This window comes from Callospermophilus lateralis, chromosome 11, assembly GCF_048772815.1.
Source record: "Callospermophilus lateralis isolate mCalLat2 chromosome 11, mCalLat2.hap1, whole genome shotgun sequence".
NCBI classification, from domain to species: Eukaryota; Metazoa; Chordata; class Mammalia; order Rodentia; family Sciuridae; genus Callospermophilus; species Callospermophilus lateralis.
The window spans coordinates 6,231,088-6,243,560 of record NC_135315.1 but is presented as its reverse complement, the minus strand read 5'-3'; the positions used below and the strand labels follow the sequence as shown (position 1 = coordinate 6,243,560).

The following is a 12,473-nucleotide window of genomic DNA, read 5'->3' as shown; positions in this document are numbered from 1 at the left end:
AACGCCGCGCGGGCTCCCGGCCCAGTCAGGTGCGTGTCCTGGGCCAGTCAACTATGGGATTTTGGAAGTGGGGACCTTGAATGGAATCCAAACATTTACCGCTGCTTTTCTCTTTTCGGTGGAGCGGGTGAGGAGCAGGCTCCGATTTTCTCCCCCCCCCCCCGCCCCGCCCCCTTGTCCAGGGCTTCAGCCCTCACCCTAGGAACTCACTGGCCTACAAATGTAGAGATAAGATGAGGAAAGGATAGCTCTCGGGGTTGACCTGGGGTCCTTTCACTCCTCCCTCGCAGTGACCCCTCCAACCTCCTGCAGTCGCCCCCACCATGTCGGAGGAACCGACCCCGGGCCCCAAGGAGATCCCGCCTGCGCCTCAGGCCGGCCCCCGCGAGGTGTGGAAGAAGGGCGGCCGCCTGCTGTCGGTGCTGCTGGCGGTGAACGTGCTGCTGCTGGCCTGCACGCTCATCAGCGGCGGTGCCTTCAACAAGGTGGCCGTGTACGACACCGACGTGTTCGCGCTGCTCACCACCATGATGCTGCTGACCGTCCTCTGGATCCTCTTCTACCTCCTCCGCACTGTGCGTTGCCCCGACGCTGTGCCCTACCGGGACACGCATGCTGGCCCCATCTGGCTCCGAGGTGCGGAGAATGGGGGGGGAGGGGGGACAGAGGTGCAGTGGGCACAGCGGGGAGCTTTAGGCCAGGGCTCTTGGAGCACCTGCAGAGTGTTCGTTGACGTAGAGGCGGGAGAAGTTCCCTCCATTTCCTTCCGGAAGATTGGATGTGGCTGAGGATGAGGTGAGCTACCACGGAAGAGGAGGGAGGGAAAGGGGACCTGAAGGAGGGATGAATAGAGGGATGGAGGGGGACTTCCTTGCCTTGTCTTAGGATTTGGAGAGAGGTGGACACGAGACAGTCCTTGATGGAGAGTAGGGGAAACAAGGCAGCGGTAGCTGAATGAGCTGGTCCAGGTCCCTTCCCTTTATCTCAGCAGTCCCTGAAAGGGACTCACAAAGGACATCCACCCATCCACCTACTTAATCATGCACTCATCCTTTGTTCATTCATTCATTCATTCATTGGCCATTCACCAGTTCCCCCGACCATTCATCCATCCTCTCATCCTCTGCAAATTCATCCATCCATCCATCCACCAAACATCCAACCACTGACTGCACCCACTGGCCTAGCTACCCAGGCTCTGGGCCTCTCCTCCACTCTAGAAGCCTTCTCTCTTGGCTCTCTGATCCACCACCACCACCACCCACTGCCCCTGATTTGCAGGTGGCCTGGTGCTGTTTGGAATCTGCACACTTGTCATGGATGTCTTCAAGACTGGCTACTACTCCAGTTTCTTTGAGTGCCAGTCAGCCATCAAGATCCTGCACCCCCTCATCCAGGCTGTGTTTGTCATTGTCCAGGTGGGTGGCAGGAGTGTCCCTGGATGGGGTGGAAAGGAGCCAATGCCTGGCAAGTGTCAGGAGTCCTGGGTTCCAACTGCCCCTAACTTCCACCCTGAGCAATTGAATAAATGGAATAGGACTGTAGCCGAGATCATGAGTCCAGGCATGTGGATGCACTGTGTAATGAGGTAATATCTAAATGTGAGCTCCTACTTAGGAGTGCTGCAACTTTATTTTAACCTAAATAGTGCCAATTGTTAACACCTAAGAGGTGTGAGGAGAGACACCAGCCCTATCTGCTAGAACCTGGCCTGCCCTCCTTGGGTGCCCATAGAGGGCATCCATCTCAGTGTAGCCAGTTTTTTTTTTTTTGGGGGGGGGGCATAGCTGCTATGTTGGGTATTTGCTCAGGAGGTGGGGCATCCTATAACTGGATTTTTCAAACAAGTTCAATTTCTCTCTTTTTTCAGTTAATTTTTAAATTTGTTACACAAACACCGTTTTGAAAGATATGATTGAGTTGAGGCAGGAAGTTTTACACAGGACCAGAAGACAGTGTGCCTGCAACATGACCCTAATGATCACACGGATGGTGCCCCCCCCTGTGGCACCACCTCTGCCGCGTGTGGCACCACCTCTGCCGCCCAGGTTTCCACAGTTTAACATACTTACGTAGTTGTAGCTTAGCTGGCCTTACTCCCAGAAATAAATAATTAGGTAGTGAAAATCTATTTGCCTCTCCATCACTGCCCCCCCCCACCAACAACAAAAAATCAAAACCAGAGATAAACTTTCAAAGAACAGAAACTACTACCTGTATACAAAACTTACCATAGAGTAGAAAGAAAATATTTCCAGTTTTTTGTAAATCTAAAATAAACCTGATAAGTTAGTGTAAGGCTCCTGGGGTAGAGAACAATACTGGACATGGGAGCCTGGATTTAGCCCATCTGCAGAGCAATGACCCTCCCTCCTCTCTCAATACAGACTTACTTCCTCTGGGTCTCTGCTAAAGACTGCATTCATGTCCACCTGGATCTGACTCGGTGAGAACTGCAACTCAATGCCTGCCCGGAGTGCTCACCTGGCATGAGAGATGAGGGCTTTCCAGCCTGGGCCTGACTCCTCCCTCTGCTCAGCCAAGGGCCCCCACTGCGTCAGCCTGGTTTCTGCTACTCTGTGCTGTGGGCTTTCCCCTGGGGGGTGGGGAGCATGGGGCCTAAGACACCCTTGGCCTTCCCTTGGTTGGCATCCAGGCCAGGCTAAGCATGGCTTTCAAACTCAGCTTCCCCGTACACAGGGACCTGGCTGTACCTTCATTTCTCAACACCACCTCTCAGGAGAGCTTCCCAACCCTCCACCTTGCCAGGAACCACATATTCACCAGCCTCTTTGCTTCCCCTCCAATCCCCAAACAGGTGTGGGCTCATGTTCACTCTTACTACTAACCTGGCCATCTGGATGGCAGCCGTGGTGGACGAGTCTGTACACCAGGCTCACTCCTACAGCAGTGCTCACGGCAACAGCAACACCAGCCACGCCCGCCTCACCCCTGACGGTGAGTTCCCCTTTACCCCACCCCAACCCCACCAGAGGCTAGGTGCTTTGTGGATCTGTAGTCAATCAACCAAGCCCTCACAGGGCCTGGAGACAAAGGTGAAAGCCAGGGCCTCCTCTGGCTCCTAGGTGTTGTGGGTGTAGGCGACGAGGAGGAGGAGTATGGAGGGCATCTCATTCTTGAGGATGCAGCCTTGTCCCCATTACCAGGTCCCATGCCACCCCAGAAGAAAGGGCAAGGATCATCAAACTGGGGAGAGAGGGGAAGGGGGAAAGAGTGGTTCTGGGAACCTGAGATCAGAGGGGAAAGCCTGGGAAGGAGGCGGAGGTGAGAAATAACCATCCTGTCACAATGACACAGTGACAATTTCCTGAGCTCTCTGTATCCTACAGAGTGCTAAGTGTCTGAAACACTCTATTTAGCCCTCACAACTTCCCGTGGAGTTGGGAACTACTAATATTCCTCCAGGTGCAGAAACGAAGGCATAGAGAAGTTAAATAGATGCCCAAGGTCACAGAATCTGAAACTGGGGCACAAGTGCTTTTAACCAGTATGCGACCTAAGTAAGAATAAGGCCCACAGTCCCTGGGTCTTGGTTCTCTGGGCTTCTTTAGGTCCTCCCACTAGCTAGGACCAGACTAGAGACTAATGCCTGCGCACACTCCCTTGGGGGGTCCAGAAACAGAGAGTGGTACCAGCCCCCGGGGAGGCCCCAGCCCGCAGAACTGATAAAGGGCCACCCAGCATATCCACAGGATCCTGAAGGTAGTTAAAACCAGCCCATGGGGGTGGTCGACCTAACGTGTTGACCTGTGGGGTGGGAGAGGCCTGCTGAGAAGGACCTCCCCTGTGTTGGAAGTCAGATAGTTTGTTCCGGCTCTCCCTAATATGACAAGTCACTTGACCTCGTTGACTCTCAGCTTCTTTACCTGCAAAATCCAGCTGGGAGGATTCTGGGATCCAAAAGAGATATTTGACAAGGCCTAAGGTATCCTACAAAGCACACTCTGGCACGGAGGCAAGATTCCTTTCAGTGTGGCATAAACCAAAGTGATGGAAGGGCACAGTGGGACCTGGGCATGGCAGCTGGTTTTTTTTCTTTCAGATGCCTGGCCTTTAGGGGATCCCAAGAAGGCCACTTTCTAAGGGGACCAGAACTTGACTATCTTAGGGAGCCAGGGGTCATTATAGGTGGTGAGGGATCAAAGGGATAGAAAGGGGTGAAGTGGATGGTTCTCTGTTTCAAATTTGTTTTTAATTGAGCTATGAGACCAATGTGTCTCATAGCCTCTGGCACACAGTAGGTATCAATGAATATTTGCACAATGAATGAACGCACCAGGTCCTTTGAGCTCCAGTGGTGATGGGCAGAGTCCCTGCCCTTACAATGGTCTCAGGCCAGGGGTGAGTTGTCTCCAGAAAGTTGGAAGGGCAGTCCATCCCAGTGTGCCTCTCACCACAGCTGAGCGTGCAGGCAGCGCCGGCGGAGGAGACCCCTGCCCCTGCGACACAACCATCTGCCAGATCTTCCAGCAGGGGTACTTCTACCTGTACCCCTTCAACATCGAGTACAGCCTCTTCGCCTCCACCATGCTCTACGTCATGTGGAAGAACGTGGGCCGGCTGCTGGCCTCCCCCCACGGCCACGGCCACGGCCCCTCCCAGGTCAGCTTATTCCGAGAGACGTTTTTCGCTGGCCCCATGCTGGGCCTGGTGCTCTTCGTGGTGGGGCTGGCCGTCTTCATCATCTACGAGGTCCAAGTGAGTGGAGAGGGCGGCCGCACCCAGCAGGCCCTGGTCACCTACTACAGCTTCAACATCGTCTGTCTGGGGCTTATGACTTTGGTCAGCCTGAGCGGCTCCGTCATCTACCGTTTTGACCGCCGGGTCATGGACCACCATAAGAACCCCACACGCACGCTGGACGTGGCCCTGCTGATGGGCGCCGCCCTGGGTCAGTACGCCATTTCTTACTACTCCATTGTGGCCGTGGTGGTGGGCACGCCCAGAGACCTGCTGGGGGCACTGAACCTGGCCCACGCTCTGCTCATGATTGCCCAGCACACCTTCCAGAATGTGTTCATCATCGAGAGCCTCCACCGGGGACCACCTAGGGCTGAGCCTCAGGAAACCCTCCCCAAAGAGCCCTGCCAAGGCCTTACCTTTGCGAACCTGGATGCCCTCCATTCCTTGCCTGCCTGCCCACCCACCCCCAGGCTGGTCAGCCCCAGCCCAGATGGACCTCAGGAAGCAGGGGCCATCATCTTGGCCCCTCGGGGCCACTGGAGACGCCGGTGCCTAAAAGATATCTCTCTGTTTCTCCTGCTCTGCAATGTCATTGTGAGTAGCTGGGGGGTAGGGGGTGGGGCAGGGAGAAGGCCAGGGGAGGAGGCAAGGAAGATACCATTTTGGGTTCCCTTAGCCTTCTGCCTTCCCCTGCATCCCACTGGAGAGTCTTAGAGCTCTCTAGGAAAGGAGTAGGTTCAGAGAGGGTCACTGCAGCCCTTGGGCAAACAGCATCTCCAGGCGCATAGAATGAAATGTTAGCAGAAGTAGCTGGAGGGGTCCAGGGAATGCTGACATGGGGCTGGGCAGAGGTGAGAGGGCTGGGAGCTGATGTGGGAGGCGGGGGCCCTCACCCATAGGTGGGAGGTGTGACTGCTCCTGGGAACTTGTGACCTGCCTGCTTCTCAGAATAACTGGAGCAGCATCAGGAAGCAGCGGAGACCAGCATAGGTGTGAGCTATTGTCTGTTGACAAAGTACAGTGTGAGGCGCTGTAGGAAGCACACGGGTGTGTGCAACAGCTGTCCCCTCCCCAGTAATCAGCAAAGTCAGCTCCTAAGAGCAACACACTTTACCAAGTACAAATAAACTGCCCGGGTGGAAACACCCCAGGGCAGAAGCCCTCATGATGAAGTGCACCCCCAAAACTTTCCTGCAACCCAGTATAGAAATGTTCCAGGGTAGAAGTGACCTCCATACAGAAATCTCCAGTATAAAAAAATGTACCCAGGTGGGTTCAGCAGCCCTCTGGACCTGCAGGTTCGGTGTCCTAGTATTCACATCCCTCAGATGGAAACTGTTAAGGAAAAAAATCCACTGGACTGATAAATTATTGTTTTCCTTGTTATTATTCCCTAAACAATATGGTGTAACAACTACTTATGTGGCATTTACATTACATTACATGAGTATACCATAATCTATGGTATACAAGAAGAAATATGCAAATATTATGCCATTTCATGTAAGAGACTTGAACATCCTTGGATTTTGGTATCCATGGCAGGCAGTGGGGAGGTTCCTGGAACCAATTCCCTGTGTCTGACAAGGGACAACTGTGCATCCCAAGTAGGAGAAAACACCTCTAAAAAAATTTGACTCAATATAAAAACAATCCTTTTGGCTATACCCTCCAATAGAAAAATATCCCTAATATAAAAACATCCTTAATATGGGTATTTCTAGGGGGCTGGGAGTATAGACTAGTGAAAGCATTTGCCTAGCATGTGCAAAGTCATGGGTTGGATTCCAGAACAAATATATATATCCCAATAGAGAATAATATCCACAGAGTAAATTCTGCCCCATGAAATTCTGCCTATTTGAAATATACCAACAACCCTACAGTAAGTGTAGTCCCACTATGAAGACCGCCTATCCTACTAGCAACTTCCTGTGCAGTCATTGTCCCCATAGATATGGTATGACCCCATGCAAGAGACTTCTGATAGTCAATTTCACATTTTTTTATAATTTTTCTTTTAGTTGTTGATGGACATTTATTTTATTCATTTACGTATATGTGGTGCTGAGAATTGAACCCAGTGCCTCACACGTGCAAGGCAAGCGCTCCACCTCTGAGCCACAACCCCAGCCTTGTCAATTTCACTTTTAAAAAGTGCATCAGCAATCTATGACCCCACCAGTAGAAGAAGTAAGGCTCAAAAATCTCACAATGCCTCGAGCTGGCTTTGGTGCCCACCCCCTGCCGTGGTCCCACGCCCACCCTCCAGGTTACAGGTTGGGAGGCTCTTCCTCCCAGTACCTGAGCCTGAATCACTTCTGACAGTATCATCTCATCTCTTTCATTTTATAGGACAGAAACAGGCTCAGAGAGGGCTGCCAAGTGCCCAAAAGGGTAGTTAATTGGTGCAGGGGTGGGGCCAGTCTTTGTCTTCTGCCTCATACCCCACACTCAAACTGTCTGAGCACCTAGCCAGAGGTGAAGAAGGGCTCTGGCTTCCACCTCCTCCCAGACCTGGGAAGGGGACAAGGGGTCCGGTGGAACAGAAGTCAGAGCTCATGAAGGGCTAGGGTGCCATAGCCTTCTGGGTGAGGTCCGAACCCTTTGTCCTGGGTCTGACTGATTCTGTCACCAGCACCCCATGCACACATCTCTCTAGTTGCTGATTCAGATGTTTGAGCCAATTTCTTCAGTCACCTATTGAAATTTCCGTGCCATAGGTAAGCCTGGCTAAGAGGGTGGGAGAGGTGGCTGCCTAGTGGAGGCCTAGCCTAGGTTGGGCAAGTTTAGTTGGGCACACTTCTTGAAACACTTCTAGAGAGTGACAGGCCCTGTCTAAGACACTGGAGGTTGCCATTGGGTGACACCCAGCCCTCTATGTCTACCAAACTAGAAGGCTGGGGTCCCCATCCTCTCACACCCCGCAGAGCCCACAGAAATGACCAGCAGGTGCATTCCAGGCCAGTCCTTGATGTGCCCCTCTCCCCACAGCTGTGGATCATGCCAGCCTTCGGGGCCCGCCCTCACTTCAGCAATACCGTGGAGGTGGACTTCTATGGCTACTCTCTCTGGGCGGCCATCGTCAACATCTGCCTGCCTTTTGGGATCTTCTACCGCATGCATGCTGTCTCCAGCCTGCTGGAGGTCTACGTGCTGTCCTGAAGCCTGGGACAGAGACTTGGGGGATGGGGATCAGCTCATATGTCCAGAGCTCCTCTGGGATCAACTCTAGGGTGGGAGTCATAGTCACCAGTCCCCACTGGCTCCAGAGTAGAATTTTCACACAAAAAAAATTTATTTTTTCAGGATGAGTTTTTAAATCACAATCAGAACATGCCCATTCACCCCTGGCATGATCCTGAGACCTCGGGCAGTGGTGGAGGAGGGGCCTTTCCCTAAAGTCCTAGGATCAGGCAGGATCTGGAAGTGCCAGCTCTGGCTCCATCCCTAATCCCAGCCTGTGGCCTGGCCAGTCCATTGTCTGGAGCTAGGAACCAATAAACCTGCCATTTACCCGGTCCCCTATTTCTTGTCTCAGCTGCCCCATCTGAAGTTGTCATAGGAGAGAAACTTGGCAGGCAGAGCTGGAAAACCTGAGATTTTCAGGCCTCCAACTTTTCACCGGGCAAACTGAGTCTGAATTACAGGCCATCTAAGCAGTGGGTAACGGGGTGGTGGTGGGGGATGGGTTTGGATGGCATTCTCAAGCTGCCTCCTTCCTCTTTTCTTTATCTTCAGGTGACATACACATGCAATAATGTTTTTATGTGCCTCCAGCCACCAGAAAGGTGAGGCACTACTCAGTCCAATGTCCACATTTTACAAAGAAGGAAAGTGAGGCCCAGAGAGGTAAAGGGACTTGCCCAAGGTTGCATAACTGAAGAGCCAAAGCCTTTCTACTAAGAATAATAATTTTCAAACTTTTTTCAAGCAGATCTTTTTATTAATATATTTTTAACTGAGACATAGGATTGTATGTGTTTGTGGTACACAGTGTGGTGTTTCAGTACACGTATATAATGTGTCATGATCAGATCAGGGAACTTGGTACCTCCATCCTATCACACTTTATCATTTCTTTGTGTTGGGAGCATTCAAAATCCTTTTTTCCCCCTATTTGGAAATACTCAATGATTTGTTATGAATCATAGTTACTCTACTGTGCTACTGGTCTCCACTAGAAGTTATCCTTCCTGTCCACTGAACCACCTATAGCCATTAATCATAAATAGCAGAACATTTCTTCCCCTCAAAATGTTTTAGGAATCTCAGGAACTCAAGTTTATAATATAAACAGTTTGGTTCTAGTTTAGGAGGACTTTGGAAAAGCCAGGTCCCCACCCTTGGATCTCCTTAAACCCACTCTCTCCATGGGAGTCTCTGAAGGGCTTCCAGAGAGCTAGGATGTCTACTTTGCCAAAGGCTAAAGGGGTAGCTAGGGATGGTGCTACACACCTGCAATATCAACGACTGGGGAGGCTGAGGCAGAAGGATTTCAAGTTCAAGGCCAGCCTGGACAATTTAGCAAGGCCCTGTCTCAAGATTAAAAAACATAAAAAGGGCTGGGGATGTAGCTCAGTGGTAGAGCACCCTTGGGCTCCATCGCCAGTAGAAAGAAAAAGAGAGAGTGAGAGAGGAAGGAAGGAAGGAAGGAAGGCAGGCAGGCAGGCAGGCAGACCAGAGGAGTTAGAGACTGAAACCCTGACCTCCCAGCCAGAGAGACTGGGGGCCAGGGCTGAGCTGGGGGCTGGGAAAGGAGAACATGGCATTTGTGGGAACAGTGGCTTCTGGAGCACAGGGGATATCAGAGGAAAGCTGCCTGGACCCTGCAGGATTAGCCCAGTGGGTCTCAGAGGCCACAGCAGGAAATGAAGAGGGCCCAAAAGGCTGCCTTCTCCCCAGTCTCCTACCGGGCCTCCTGCCCAGTCAGAATGAAGCTTTGTCTGGGTCTCTTCAGCCCAAAGTTCGCTTTTGCTTTAAGGGAGGGTCCTGCAAAGTGGGCCACAGGACAGCCTGATGCTAACTAAGTAGGGTCCAGGAAAAACGTGACCCCAGACCTGGGACGGAATGGTCCCAGTCTCAACTTGGCCACCAGAGGAAAGTGTGGCCTGAACCCTTTACTGCGGATCTAAGGACGTTGTTCCCCACTCCACCCATCCCGAGGGCAGGCTGCGATCGCAGGGCCGGTTCGCCGGCTGGTGACCCTGCCTACCCGCGCGTGTACCTCCTCCCGGCCCTCCCTCCGGTCCAGCCGCCTCGCTATTGGCTCCTTGGTCTGGGCTTGAGCCCCCGGAAAGGTAATTAACGAGGGATTAATGAGATTCCCAAAGTCAACAGAAAAATCGATGGGCTGTGGAGCCTGAGCGGCGGCTGCGCATTCCCGCGGGGGAGGGCATCGGTCGGGAGCGCTGGACCTCACCGGGACGGAAGGTCGGCGCTGTGCCCCAGTTGGTGGTTGGCCCGCGGCGATGCCTGCCCAGTCCTCAGGTAAGGCTCCCTGGCCGTAGCTACACCGCAGCGCCCTCCGACCGCTGGTAGAACATTCCTGCGGCACCAGCCCCGGCACTTGCGCCCCCTCTGTTTCCAAAGCGGGGTTCAGGTGCTGCAGGGATTGCTGCGAGAGGACAGGGCCACCCGGGAGCGGTGATTCCTTTCCACCGGAGGTTAGCCCCTCTCTGCCTCCGACCTCAACTCAGGTTCTGCGCCCACCCCCTTTCCGCCCACTGGGGCGCACAGGGATCAGCAGGGTGCGCTCCGCACAGGTCAAAGGGGGCGCCGAGGCCAGGAAGAAGCAAGAAACCTGGATAGGCGGTTAAAGGGGTATGGGATCAGAGCTGCCTGGGGTCTGGAGCAGCTGCCCCTGGCCTGCAGTCCCTGGAATGGCCGGAAAAGAAATCCCAAAGCATCCATGCCCACTCTCAGCAACCTCCTCTGGAGCTGGTCCTATGCTCTTGGTCCCGAAGCGCGCCCGGGCAGTTCTGCGGCTTTCATCGCCCGCCTCTTACCTCCATTCATAAACCAGTTTGATGTCCTGGCCCTTCCTTGGACTGGCGTCGCGCCAAGAGCGAGCTAGGGGGCGGCAGAGTCCTTGTCAGTTCCAAGCGCACTGGTTCCCTGGGTCCCTGCGTGACCCCTACCTGCCCACCACCGCACCCTGCCCAGCAGGTGAACCTAACTCATCCCTTAGATAGTTCCCTTCAGCAGTTGCTAGAGTGTTGAACCCCAGGGGACGAGGTACTCCCAGGGCAAAAGCCCGGAGGGAGAGGACCAGGAATCAGTGTCCCCTCTAGTCTTGCAGTCCCAGAAAAAAGCACTCCTGAAATTCTCTTCTCCAGGACCCCAACATATCTGTAAGAAAAAGCACAAATAGCTAACACAGAGGGCTTTCTGAGCCATCCTCTGCTCTACGTCTACTTATGTGTATTAAATCATTTAATTCTAACAAAACCCCTGTGACAGAGGCTTTATGCATTAATTCCTTCATTTATTCATCCAAGAAATCATTGCTCATCTCCCGTGCACCAAGTACTACTACTCCATAGTTGTATATTCCTTTTACAGATGAGGACACTGAAGCACAGAGAGTCTAAATAGCTCATCCAAGATCACAAAGGCAGAAAATGCCAGAATCTGAGCTCTTCAACATTAGAATAACCAGATCACAGAGGGATTGGCAGGTTCTGGGAAGGGTGAAATGGAGCTGCCAGGGTTGGCAGAAAAGGAGCAGGGAGGTGTCCCAGGGAGCCCCTGCCTTACTCAGTCTGGGCCGGGGAGCCTGGGAGGAAAAGATAACGATCATCTGGAAGCTGCTAGGGCAACATTGGGATGGAATGGGTTAAATGGGGAGGGTCTCTGTCCACAGCTCTGGTGCTGCAAGCTTCCGGTCAACTCCATTGTCACTGAACGTGTGCTAGGTTTGGGGGGATCTGAGTTAAGTAAGACTGGTCTCTACCCTGGAGGAGCTCTGACCTTGAGGGTGCTCATAGCATGCCTGACGGCGCACACAAACTCTTGACAGAGAGGAGTGGCCACCTAGCAAACAGCCACCAGCAGCTGGGGCAAGAGGGAAGGGTTCCAGGGGTGAAGAGGATGGTGGGAGCTGGCAGGGGAGGCAGGAGACACAGCCGTTCCAGGAGGGCTGGCAGAAGCCAAGACACCACAAAAGAAATGTGGAGCCTTCACCTGGGCCTGGACACATGTGGAGGGCAGGTACTCAGTGTGACCACGGACCTGAACAGGTAGGTGAATTTAGCCAACGATGACAGAAGGGACTGGGAGAGGGGAGAAAATCATTTGTAAAATCTCAAAAAGAGGCCAAAATTTTAGTATTCCATTTGCTTCAGAAGAGAAGAGCAGAAGGTGTGATATTGCTGGGGGTGTACGTAGGAGAATGGGGACCCAGAGAGGCTACATTGTAGAGCCCAGTGTGGTGACGATCTCCTGAATTTGTGCAGAGAAAAAGACTGAAGCTCTTGAAGCTCAGGGTCTCAAGGGAAAGACAGAAAAAAAGTAGGGCTAATTCAGATAGAGCATGCTGGGTGATGTGCCAGCAATCCACAGGGGTGGGTGGGAGTGCTAAGGGCGGTCCTCACCCAGCCTGAGCATGGGTCGGGGAAAGTCACATAGCAGAGGTAAGTCTTTGCTGAGTCCTGAAAGACAAGTTGTCGTCACCAAGGGGCAAGAGGGATGGGCATTGGAGGCAAAGGGCCAGGTGTGGGCAGAGACAGGGAGGTGAGCAAGGGCAGAGAGCATTCTGGGAATTGCAG

General features: G+C 52.9%; 1 protein-coding gene across 1 annotated transcript; it reads left to right on the top strand.

Moving 5' to 3' along the window:
- Positions 1-323: 323 nt before the first annotated feature.
- On the top strand, positions 324-7,869 carry Otop2 (otopetrin 2). The gene is made up of 6 exons (XM_076871258.2): positions 324-636; positions 1,282-1,418; positions 2,388-2,446; positions 2,819-2,958; positions 4,421-5,298; positions 7,699-7,869. The coding sequence occupies exons 1-6, from the start codon at positions 324-326 to the stop codon at positions 7,867-7,869; spliced, it is 1,698 nt and encodes a 565-aa protein (XP_076727373.1).
- Positions 7,870-12,473: the final 4,604 nt, after the last annotated feature.

Coding starts and splice junctions, on each gene's coding strand:
- Otop2 (XM_076871258.2), top strand. CDS start 324: ATGTCGGAGGAACCGACCCCGGGCCCCAAGGAGATCCCGCCTGCGCCT. Junction 1,419..2,387: donor CTGTGTTTGTCATTGTCCAG/GTGGGTGGCAGG, acceptor CTCTCAATACAG/ACTTACTTCCTCTGGGTCTC. Junction 2,447..2,818: donor GTCCACCTGGATCTGACTCG/GTGAGAACTGCA, acceptor ATCCCCAAACAG/GTGTGGGCTCATGTTCACTC.